Source organism: Coregonus lavaretus (assembly GCF_964263955.1).
Source record: "Coregonus lavaretus genome assembly, chromosome: 5".
NCBI lineage: Eukaryota > Metazoa > Chordata > Actinopteri > Salmoniformes > Salmonidae > Coregonus > Coregonus lavaretus.
Window position 1 is genome coordinate 23,655,344 of NC_139992.1, and position 12,712 is coordinate 23,668,055.

General features: G+C 42.3%; 1 protein-coding gene across 1 annotated transcript; it reads right to left on the bottom strand.

Annotated features, from left to right (window-relative positions):
- Positions 1-8,508: 8,508 nt before the first annotated feature.
- LOC311128978 (gap junction alpha-3 protein-like) lies at positions 8,509-9,840 on the bottom strand (the record flags this gene model as incomplete). Its single annotated transcript, XM_084161206.1, has 1 exon — positions 8,509-9,840. The coding sequence occupies one exon, from the start codon at positions 9,838-9,840 to the stop codon at positions 8,509-8,511; it is 1,332 nt and encodes a 443-aa protein (XP_084017332.1).
- Between the last annotated feature and the right edge of the window lie 2,872 nt (positions 9,841-12,712).

A 12,712-nucleotide genomic window follows, 5' to 3' on the forward strand; every position in this document is an offset into this window, starting at 1 on the left:
TTAAACAGGCCATTTCATCATGAGCATTATGACAAAGGTATGACAACCCCTTTATTTATTTTTTTGAAGAGGCAGCTTTTTTATTTTCTATCGGTTAGAGTTGGCCAGACTCCAATAACTTGTCCCATTGATCTAAAGCTAAAACGGCCCTGTGCGCACAGCCAGACCTGCGAGAGAGCGGGCCGGGTGTAAAAACATTTTTCACCCTCTTGTTTTTTTTTTGTTTGGGCTCAATCCCCGGTTCTTTCAGGGGGCATAAAGGAAGCGCTGCGCTCAGCAGGGTCATGTGGGCAAACCCTGCAGCCCAGGCGAGGTGCAGACTATAGGTGGTGATTAGGGCCTCTAATGTGTGATGAATCCTTTTCGAATCACATGATATGAACTAATGTCGCCATTTAATTATAAAACAACAGAGTGGGAGGGGGTGAAGAGCGTACAGCTGCACCAGACCATAGAGGGGGGGGGGGGGGGGGTGGAATGGATGACAACTGCATTTCTAACGTTTTGTGCTCCAACACATGCCTCATACCCCAGTGAAGAAAGATTCAAAAAGCTCAGGGGGACTGATAGAAAGATATTAAAGTTAAACACCTGAAAACGTTTTGAGCTTTTGCCTCATTGTCAATCCTCAACAATACTGTATCTGACAGTAGCTGTTTTCTCAGCGTTATTTGCTCCCTGTGTAAATTATGGATGGTTTAGTTTGTCCTTCCCATTGGCCCAAAGAGTGGGTGAAAATACTTGAATTGTCTTTGATGGACAGGATAGTGTCCACCTCCATAACACAGCCCTCTAACCTTGGGAGCTGGTTTTAAAGGCTGGCTTTCAATAGAGGGTTGTCGGGGGTGGATTAAGTTACATTTAGGATGACCTATCCTTATTTGGGGGACTCAGGGAAGCAGTGGGCGTAGCCCTCCAACAAACACACACACAGTTCTCTCACTCAATCAGGGAGTTTTCATACTCGGACTGAGAGAAGGGCACTATGATACCCTGGCTCTGCCTGTAGGAGTCTCTGTTGAGATCAGTGCCCCTCTGCTCATTCCCATGTTCCCACATCTCTGTCACTGGGATCTTGGATGTGTTGTCATCTTTACCTCAGGTTCTCATGACAAGCCCCTCTTTCTCATGGACAGTCCCTATTGGATGCACTGTTTGGCCACACTGTAGAAAAGTCACAGGACATTAAGCACTCAATACCAGGGTTAGGATCTATCCATTTTCAGTTCAGTCTATTCATGAATAGAAAATGGCACATTATTTTCTATGTGGATACTATTCATGAATCAAATTTAATTTAACTTTCTGAATTGACAGAATTAAAAATGGAATGCATTATTTGGCCACACTGTTTTAATGTCTTCACTATAGGTTTAATTAACATCATTGTTTAACCCCTCATTCTCTCTCTCACACGCACACATTCGTACCCACACACACCCTGTCACAGAATTCTGAGGCCTTGTAATAGAAGCTGATGTCTGTGGGAAGGCTATTACAGGCCCCATAAAAACATCCAGGGCACAACTGAAATAAACAACGGGGGTACTGACTGATTGATTGACTGACTGACTGGCTGACTGAAGTATTCGGACTCTGGAGCCAGTGTGAATTTGTTAGGTGATTAAAGGCTATAAATAACTGCTGTCTGTTTTAGGCCCTGGGTCTCTGTGCCCTGGCTGCATGCAGAGCAGCCTTCACCCTGCAGACCCATGCCAACCCACCAGCAATCTACCAACACTCCTCAGCCATGGGACCCTGTACTCCAGCACCTACAGTGGGGGAAAAAAAGTATTTAGTCAGCCACCAATTGTGCAAGTTCTCCCACTTAAAAAGATGAGAGAGGCCTGTAATTTTCATCATAGGTACACGTCAACTATGACAGACAAAATGAGGAAAAAAAATCCAGAAAATCACATTGTAGGATTTTTAATGAATTTATTTGCAAATTATGGTGGAAAATAAGTATTTAGTCAATAACAAAAGTTTCTCAATACTTTGTTATATACCCTTTGTTGGCAATGACACAGGTCAAACGTTTTCTGTAAGTCTTCACAAAGTTTTCACACACTGTTGCTGGTATTTTGGCCCATTCCTCCATGCAGATCTCCTCTAGAGCAGTGATGTTTTGGGGCTGTCGCTGGGCAACACGGACTTTCAACTCCCTCCAAAGATTTTCTATGGGGTTGAGATCTGGAGACTGGCTAGGCCACTTCAGGACTTTGAAATGCTTCTTACGAAGCCACTCCTTTGCCCGGGCGGTGTGTTTGGGATCATTGTCATGCTGAAAGACCCAGCCACGTTTCATCTTCAATGCCCTTGCTGATGGAAGGAGGTTTTCACTCAAAATCTCACGATACATGGCCCCATTCATTCTTTCCTTTACACGGATCAGTCGTCCTGGTCCCTTTGCAGAAAAACAGCCCCAAAGCATGATGTTTCCACCCCCATGCTTCACAGTAGGTATGGTGTTCTTTGGATGCAACTCAGCATTCTTTGTCCTCCAAACACGACGAGTTGAGTTTTTACCATATGACATTCTCCCAATCCTCTTCTGGATCATCCAAATGCACTCAAGCAAACTTCAGACGGGCCTGGACATGTACTGGCTTAAGCAGGGAGACACGTCTGGCACTGCAGGATTTGAGTCCCTGGCGGCGTAGTGTGTTACTGATGGTAGGCTTTGTTACTTTGGTCCAAGCTCTCTGCAGGTCATTCACTAGGTCCCCCCGTGTCGTTCTGGGATTTTTGCTCACCGTTCTTGTGATCATTTTGACCCCACGGGGTGAGATCTTGCGTGGAGCCCCAGATCGAGGGAGATTATCAGTGGTCTTGTATGTCTTCCATTTCCTAATAATTGCTCCCACAGTTGATTTCTTCAAACCAAGCTGCTTACCTATTGCAGATTCAGTCTTCCCAGCCTGGTGCAGGTCTACAATTTTGTTTCTGGTGTCCTTTGACAGCTCTTTGGTCTTGGCCATAGTGGAGTTTGGAGTGTGACTGTTTGAGGTTGTGGACAGGTGTCTTTTATACTGATAACAAGTTCAAACAGCTGCCATTAATACAGGTAACGAGTGGAGGACAGAGGAGCCTCTTAAAGAAGAAGTTACAGGTCTGTGAGAGCCAGACATCTTGCTTGTTTGTAGGTGACCAAATACTTACTTTCCACCATAATTTGCAAATAAATTCATTAAAATTTTTGATTTTCTGGATTTTCTTTTCCTCAATTTGTCTGTCATAGTTGACGTGTACCTATGATGAAAATTACAGGCCTCTCTCATCTTTTTAAGTGGGAGAACTTGCACAGTTGGTGGCTGACTAAATACTTTTTTTCCCCACTGTATCTGTTATCTCTCTATCTTGTCCCTCTGTCTGTCTGGCTTGGCCTGTTTGATCTATGCACCCAATACTAATCATCACTCTCCTCCTTGTTCTGCTGGACCTACTCACATTTCTTTGTCCATTGTCATTCTCCCTACATTTTTCATCTGCTACCCACTGTTCTTCCCAACTCCCAAACATGTCCACAAGTGCAGAACAGGTGTCCATGTAATTTGTAGATGTGTAGGTTTTGTGTCCCTGCTTCCCATGAGTTCCAGGAACAGCCTGAAGGGACATTCCTTCCTCATTCTCAGGTGCTCCAGATCCAGGCTCTGCTTTAAGACTCCAGGCTCTCTACTAGACTCCCCTTAGCCTGGTCATTTGTTGTTTTAGGCAGGTTACGAATCACACATTGACTCATGTGAGTGCCCAATGTAGATATCATCGACACTTATGAGGTTCCCACATTGATGTTTTAATTCTTATTGCAGTTTACTATAATGTAGTTGATTGTCTCTATTTTTATCCTGGTTGTTACCACCTTTGTGCTGAACTCATATTAACTTTAATGTTGGGGAGTTGGTCCACCGGTGCTGCAAAAAGTTGCTGGGTCTGTGTGACAGTGCTTAATGGATTTGTGATAGATGTTTGTCTCCAACATGTGAGACTGACACACTGGTCTCAATTTAATTATATGTGTGGATGTCTGTTCGCAGGGTAGTCAGCACTGTGGGGAGTGGTGTCACTCCTTCCTCCTTTCCAGCGCAATATCCCATTCTCACATCCCCTCTTGGAATGTGAAGAGAGGGAACGATACTTTTAAAGGTCAATGAGTGTGAGCTCTTCTTGTACAAGATGCATCCCAACTTCCCCAAGATATGATCTTCTCATGAAGGTACAGAATGGGTGTGTGTGTTGCAAATGTATACTCAAGTACAGTAGATCCACATACTGGCTCAATTTTATTGATCGCCACATACACCGGATATATGGTACAAAAAGTTTATTTAGTAACAGTTTTGTAAACATTTGAGGTAAATTAACATTTACATCAACTTGTTTTTACAAAATTTCATACACAAGGCACTTCTCTTAAGACAGCATTGAAACAGGCTGCTGTTCTGAGCATAATGTAGATGGTTCCTACTCCCTGACTGGCCAGAGAAATCACACTCCGCATGACACACATCAAGAGTTTGAAGAAAGCTACTGTATATTAACCTATTGGATGAAGGGCTTGCGGGCAACTCAAAACGATACACAAGTTGCTGTGTTTAGAAGAAGAAAAGGGCCAGCTACCCAGCTAACATTCTCTCAACGTTAGTGTGACGATGTAATACAAGCTAACTAGAGAGTCACAGGAATGTTGTGAGAACACAGTGAAAGCACTGAATGAGCACACAGGAAATACTCACAGACCACTTTTTTTCTATATTTGAAAACCCAAACTTTCTGCAATCGTCTCAGACCATGATTTAACTTATAGATGTATCCTATATTCACATTTTACGTAATTTTTTTAAATACTGTCTTTAATGCAAAGAGCCGCTGTGTTTAACTGTTAAGACATTTTCCTTTAAGGATTATAAACATCGGCAGTCTGGTGTCTTTTCCACTCTCTCTCCTACCAATATAAACTTCTTAGAACAGCATGTTTTGCCTAAATGTGCAAATCTTTTATCTTTTTACTCAAATGTAAACTTTGAGAACCAAAATGACAAATGCAAATAACACAGATTTTTTGTGGTTTGGTACATTTAAATAGTTGAAATGAAAAGGTAACATACATTGGGAAAAACAGATTGTTCCAATAAGAGTAACACTGTTATAAGCAAAGCATTGCGTAGTCTCCTCGGGTAGTCTCTCCTCGGGTAGTCTCTCCTCGGGCAGTCTCTCCTCGGGCAGTCTCTCCTCGGGTAGTCTCTCCTCTGGTAGTCTCTCCTCGGGGTAGTCTCTCCTCTGGTAGTCTCTCCTCGGGTAGTCTCTCCTCGGGTAGTCTCTCCTCGGGTAGTCTCTCCATGGGTAGTCTCTCCTCGGGTAGTCTCTCCTCTGGTAGTCTCTCCATGGTTGGAACTATGGTTCTGGTAGTCTCTCCGCGGTTGGAACTATGGTTCTGGTAGTCTCTCCGCGGTTGGAACTATGGTTCTGGTAGTCTCTCCACGGTTGGAACTATGGTTCTGGTAGTCTCTCCACGGTTGGAACTATGGTTCTGGTAGTCTCTCCGCGGTTGGAACTATGGTTCTGGTAGTCTCTCCGCGGTTGGAACTATGGTTCTGGTAGTCTCTCCGCGGTTGGAACTATGGTTCTGGTAGTCTCTCCACGGTTGGAACTATGGTTCTGGTAGTCTCTCCACGGTTGGAACTATGGTTCTGGTAGTCTCTCCACGGTTGGAACTATGGTTCTGGTAGTCTCTGCACGGTTGGAACTATGGTTCTGGTAGTCTCTCCACGGTTGGAACTATGGTTCTGGTAGTCTCTCCACGGTTGGAACTATGGTTCTGGTAGTCTCTCCACGGTTGGAACTATGGTTCTGGTAGTCTCTCCACGGTCGGAACTATGGTTCTGGTAGTCTCTCCACGGTCGGAACTATGGTTCGGGTAGTCTCTCCACGGTTGGAACTATGGTTTTGGTAGTCTCTCCACGGTTGGAACTATGGTTCTGGTAGTCTCTCCACGGTTGGAACTATGGTTCTGGTAGTCTCTCCACGGTTGGAACTATGGTTTTGGTAGTCTCTCCACGGTTGGAACTATGGTTCTGGTAGTCTCTCCACGGTTGGAACCATGGTTCTGGTAGTCTCCACGGTTGGAACTATGGTTCTGGTAGTCTCTCCACGGTTGGAACTATGGTTCTGGTAGTCTCTCCACGGTTGAAACTATGGTTCGGGTAGTCTCTCCACGGTTGGAACTATGGTTCTGGTAGTCTCTCCACGGTTGGAACTATGGTTCTGGTAGTCTCTCCACGGTTGGAACTATGGTTCTGGTAGTCTCTCCACGGTTGGAACTATGGTTCTGGTAGTCTCTCCACGGTTGGAACTATGGTTCTGGTAGTCTCTCCACGGTCGGAACTATGGTTCTGGTAGTCTCTCCACGGTTGGAACTATGGTTCTGGTAGTCTCTCCACGGTTGGAACTATGGTTCTGGTAGTCTCTCCACGGTTGGAACTATGGTTCTGGTAGTCTCTCCACGGTTGGAACTATGGTTCTGGTAGTCTCTCCACGGTTGGAACTATGGTTCTGGTAGTCTCTCCACGGTTGGAACTATGGTTTTTAGTTTGCATTGAATGTTTGTTATTGCGTTTATTTCTGATCCTTCTCTAACTATAAATTATTAGCATATGGTAATTTGAAGGTATAAGAAATATGTAAGAAATACATACATTTTGGTACAAGTGTGGTACTATACCAATCATGTTTCACAAGTAATTTAAGAAAAGGCCTATTTTAAGTGAATTATTGTGTTGTGCAATTACTTGGATAGCTTTTCAGGTATTCAAGATGGTTCAGGTAATCTAGAAGGTGAAATATTACATTTACGCTAACTAGACGGAAGCCTGTGCTTCCCAATGCTTACAACAGGTGTAGTAGTCAGTAATAGTTGAGCTTCTATCAAGTTGTTAACTGAAATGCAAAAAAAAAGAAGATATGGGGATTTACTTTTCATCCTGGCGTTATGGCACTTGCAACGTCATTGCATTTGTCAGTTTTGTACCAAATAGCTGTTTTGGTTGTCACAAACTGACTACAGTTTTGAAATTAGATTTAATTATAATTCAATTCTGTTAAAAAAAATAGCACTTTTAGGAAAAACCAATAAAGTATCACGTGATTTATGAGAGTGAGTTTCGCTCAACATGAAGATGCAATTATTAAAAGGTGATATTGTGTTTATGATGGCAGCAATAATATTTACCCTCTTAAATTGAAGCATTTGGTTTATATTTGTTTTCAACCTCTTTAGAATTGGATGTTAACTTTTCATTGTGCACATGGCAGTATGCTTTTTAATTTCAGGCAAAAATAATACTTTATTTGCTTAATTTCTGCATTCGAGAATCAAATGTAGGAGCAGGGGCTGGAACCATGGAACCTTATAACAGCTGTGGACTACAAGAACACATTCAACTTCTAGTTTTGACCCATAATCCGGTTATAGTTTGTGTGTAAATGATTTGTTCAGTAAGTGGATCCTGGGTAAAACTAAGACAGATAAATGCACCTGCAGACCTGTTAGTGAATCAGTGAGTTGTAGTTTTGCATTTACAGATTCCACTTTTACTCTTCAAACACATAATACAAAAAATAGCTTAGCTATTTCCTGAATATTATAAAAATAAAAGTTATTTAGATTGTGAAATTCAGGAAGTGTCAAAGTACAATATAAAAGTTCAATAATGAACAAGTAAATGTTATCCCCATATTGGTGTCATCGCTGACATTGAACAGTATTCTTCATCTAAGAGAAAGAATGAGAGCATACATGTTGTTGGATTTAGTTTGTCTTGCAAGCAACTTTCTATGATACACCATAAAAATAGTTTAAAGTAAATTGTTTTAAGAAAGGCTCAACTTGAAGGAACTGTATAACAGCATAAGAGTAAACATACTAAACACACAAGTGGTTTCAAAACACCCTGTACTTGTTCCACATAACAATTTTATTCGAAGTTGGTTCTCAGCAATTTGCCAACCGAACTCAACGACTTGATGAATGTACAGTATCATTCCTAATTGGAATAAATAGGCTTTTATGTTAATCAAATAAACACAACAACAACAACCACTGTTGACAAGAGCACATTGACACATACCAGGCCATTGAAACCAAAAGCAAACAAAAAAGTTACTTGGCCATTTTAAACTGGAATTAGAACCATAAAGTCCCCTGATGTCCAGTATATCGAAGCCTTCAGCTTGTCAGACCATTTTAACCCACATTGCACAATCAGACTGTGCGCATTTTTTATAATAACACGTATGCTACAACTCACCGATTGCACTGATATCAACTGATGTTAATAGATATATACTAGGCAACAACTCCAGTTCCAGCCCCCAGCCTCACATTGCCTCCATAAAAAAACAAATATATATATATATATATATATATATATATATATATATATATTGTACTTTTTATATAGAAAAATCATTGGGGCTTTGGGAGGTTGGAGGTTTATTTAGGGGGACTGACTATACTGCCAAGTCGTTGGGCCTGGCTCTGATGCTGCTGCTCTTGCTGGCCCTGCTGAGCCGGCGAGGGTCTGTGACCATAACGGGGGGCTCGTGCATTTCCACTGTGGTGGTGACGTGGCCTCCCTCCTGATCAACATTTCCCCCACTCAAACTGCCCCCACTGGAGCTGGGGCTGCTGGTGGTGGTGGGGGGAGCAGCGTCACGAGGCTGCTGCTCACTATCAGAGGAGGAGGAGGAGGATGAGGAGGGAGAGGAGGAGGAGGAGGTGGCCTTCATCTCCCGAGTCTGCTGCTCGGTGGCCATGTTGGCCCAGTTCTGCTGAGTGGTCAGCCTGTGGTTGTTGTTGCTGCTCATGTAGTAGGAGGATGAGGGCTCCTCCTGCAGTGGGTCCATCTTGAACTCTGCCAGGGAGGCTTCTGCCATGGGCGGCAGGAACGCACCGCTCCCAGCCGTCACGTCCGTGTACATCGGTGGGTAGCTGAGGTTGGGAAGGGCAGTTCTGGAGGCTGAAGTCATGGACTCAGGCCCCACACCATCAGAGCGAGGCAGCAATGCATGATCAGGGGTGACCATTCCCTGTTTAACTTTCTTCCACCCAAGGTGATAGATCTCTAACAAATTCAGCAAAAGAGACAAGCAAGCCACCACAAGCATAAATATGATGAAAATTGACTTTTCAGTGGGCCTAGATATGAAGCAGTCCACAGTGTTGGGGCAGGGCCACCGTGCACACTTGTATAGCGGCCTCAGCTGGAAGCCATAGAGAAAATATTGACCTAAAATGAACCCCACTTCAAACAGGGTCTTGAATATGATGTTGAACACATAGGTGCGCAGCAGGGCACCCCTAATGCGGATCTTCCCATGCTCATCCCTGATAGGTGGCTTCTCCTTTTTACCACCTCCTCGTCGTCCTCCTCTTCCTCCACCTGCATCCCCTTCGCCGTTGTAAAGGAGTTCTTTCTCCTCCTGGAGTCTGATGGCCTTTCGCAGCTCCTCCTCCTTCTCTTTCCGCTTCTCCTCCATGCGGACGATGTGCAGTACGTGACCCAGGTAGATGAGTGTTGGCGTGGACACAAAGATGATCTGCAGCACCCAGAAGCGAATGTGTGAGATGGGGAAAGCCTCATCATAGCAGACGTTCTCACAGCCAGGCTGCTGTGTGTTGCAGGTGAAGTCAGACTGCTCATCGCCCCACACATCCTCGGCTGCCGCTCCCAGCACCAGGATCCTGAAGATGAAGAGGACAGTCAGCCAGACCTTGCCGATTACTGTCGAGTGTTCCTGTGCATTCTCCAACAGACGCCCCAGAAAGCTCCAGTCACCCATGCTTCAAGATTTCTAGCCTAGGGAGAAAGTACAGTCTGGAGTGTACAGAGGGAGGAGAGAGGGAGGAGGGGAAAAAGAGATTGTCAGGAAACCTGTCAAAGTGATGCTGTGTAACATAAAGTATAAACAGCAGTCGAAAAAAACATGGACAGAGAAGCACTACACACCTAGAGCGAGAAAGCAGAGTTCTTGTCACCCACAAACATACAAAGGGTTAATCACACTTCACATTGGCACAACACATTAAGCACTTATTAAAATGAATTCCATAAAATGGCCTTGAAAAAGTAATTGACGTAAACCGCTGAATCAATTGTCTCAATTGGTCAAAGGAAGTGAACGGTATAGAAATGTTCTGTAATGCCATATAATTTTGTGAAGCCCCCTATTTCACTATTTAGCTTAGAACTATGAACCTGACATTTATGCTAACACTTTCACTCTCCTGTTCTCTCTCTCTCCCACTCTTTCTCTCAGTTACTGTCAAACACACACACTCACACACACATGCACTCCCATACACTCTCTCTCTTTCTCGCTCTCTCACCTGCTCGCTCCACTGCCCAGATGGCATGTGCTGAGATCAACATTATAATGTTCAAAAACAGCAGCAAGCAGAGGTTGGGCTGCGGTGTGTAGGCTCTGACACACACGACTCCCACTGTTACAGATCCAACAGAGCCATAGGGGGTCAAGTCCAAAGATATAACATACCATCTTCAACATCTAATAGCCTTTTATATCCTATGATGTACAGAATGACTTTTACATTGAGAACGGAGGCAGCTATAGGCCTCTTTAACATTATGATCATTATTAATTATTAATTAGCTAAATCTAATACATCTGTAACTCACTTGTTAAAAAAGGATGAGAGAAAAATAACCAATGCAGAGGCCATTTGATGTTTGAGTCTGAAAAATGTGTGCTCTTTTAATGGCAATTGAATGGTCATTTGTATCAGAAATTGCAGCCTATAAATGCAAATACACCATACTCACAATTACATGCATTGACTAAGCTATTAACTATGCAATAATGTATCCTGTCATGCGGCATAAGTTAAACCAAACAGAATTATCAGATGACACTTTCCCATATGTGATGGTCAAAAACAAGCTTTTAGAAAGATTTTTAACTAACCTCTGAATATATGTTTGAAACTAAGGCATTGCACAACATTCGCCAGCCCTAGTCACACGAAACACTGTTGAATACAGGAGCATGAAGACAAATAGGCCTCCTGCCCCTTGTTATCGATATATAGCGCTTGGTTAGCGTTGTTCACATGAACTTGCCAGTAGATAGATGCCTATCAATCTACTATTCACACCAAAAGCAAAACACAAGCAGAAACATAAAATAGTTGGAACTTACTCAAATGTTTTTGTATTGAGGGTAATAAATCCATCGACTAGGGTTCAGAATATATATGACACCTGTAACGAAAAAAATGATACATTAATTAACATATTCGTCCATTAATGTATTTCCATCAAACCCAAACTAAAAAGAATCGTATTCACTTAGATTTAAGCAGACTGGCACATAAAAATATTATTTTGTTTAATGATGGGTATTCTTTGGTTTACTAGTATTTTTTCACTCTTATTGAAGTTACATTACCATAATCTGATTCATAACTAGTATGGCGTCATGAATTAGGATGTTAATTAGATTGGCAAGACAGGCATTTTGACTAATAATTTATATGCAAATAAAACTGTTCACCTATTTCTCTCTCCTTATCAATAGGCCACCCCATAGTTTGTATCCGTATTAAAATATTGTAAAAAAAAAAATGTATATATATATATAGGCCTATATAGTTCACAGCAAATACATATGAAATATATATTAAGAAGTGCTAACATTATAGACCTACACATATTAAAAGGGCTACAACTTCAGAAAAATCGATACCAAAAGTGTTGTTCGATGGACCTGATGATGACCCACCCCAAATGAATGCTGGTCTCATCAGAATTGGAAGTGCTGATCAAGGGAAATACTAACTAACTATTGAAGTCATCTGGGCTATGGGATACATAAATGACTGTATAAAATAATACAGAATGCTTTAAAATGTATATGTTTAATGTATTTGCATTATCACTGCTATTATTAGGCTAGTATAAGGACTACATTATTAGAATACCATATCTGATAAGGTTGGAACGCTGCATGATCTTTTTTTTTTGTCTAAACACGTGTATCAGTCCAGAAAATGTCTAATCAGTTTATACAAATCGAATACATTGAATATCAGATGTTTTATAAAGGTTTGTTTTACATTAAATAAGTCATATTGATTCATTTGATCAAGTTCAGATAGCCTGCAGTAACCTACAATGTGTGCTGCCTCACACAAGCCGACAACACAGAGGATGCCAGATAGGCTTTGTGTCCACTGGCTCTTTTTAAGCATCCCTTTGTTATCCTATAATGTAAACCTGATTATAATAGACGGTTACTACTGTAATTTATAAGAATTAAATAGGCCCACTCAACATTGAAATTGTCATTAAATAAAATGTGCATTGATATTGAGTTACCAGCATCACGGTCTAGGACGACAGTGCCGGGAAAGATATTCACACCTAATTTCAATCATACCTTAAACTGAGGAAGCCCAACTTAAATATCGAAAGCAATATCCGTGTGCCATTGGTGCCATATTTTGAGTGCGTTGGATAGCCTACAGACCTCCCAAGGAAGCTGGTGCCCTCCCCTCTCCCCTGTCCCCAAATTCTGGCAGCCCTGCCAGCTTACCAAACTCTTTTAAACGCAGCCAGGCCAAGATAATCATGCACAAACTTCTTTACACGTGGATTCGCCGCCAAACTTGCGCAAGAAAAGTTAGCTTTTCGAG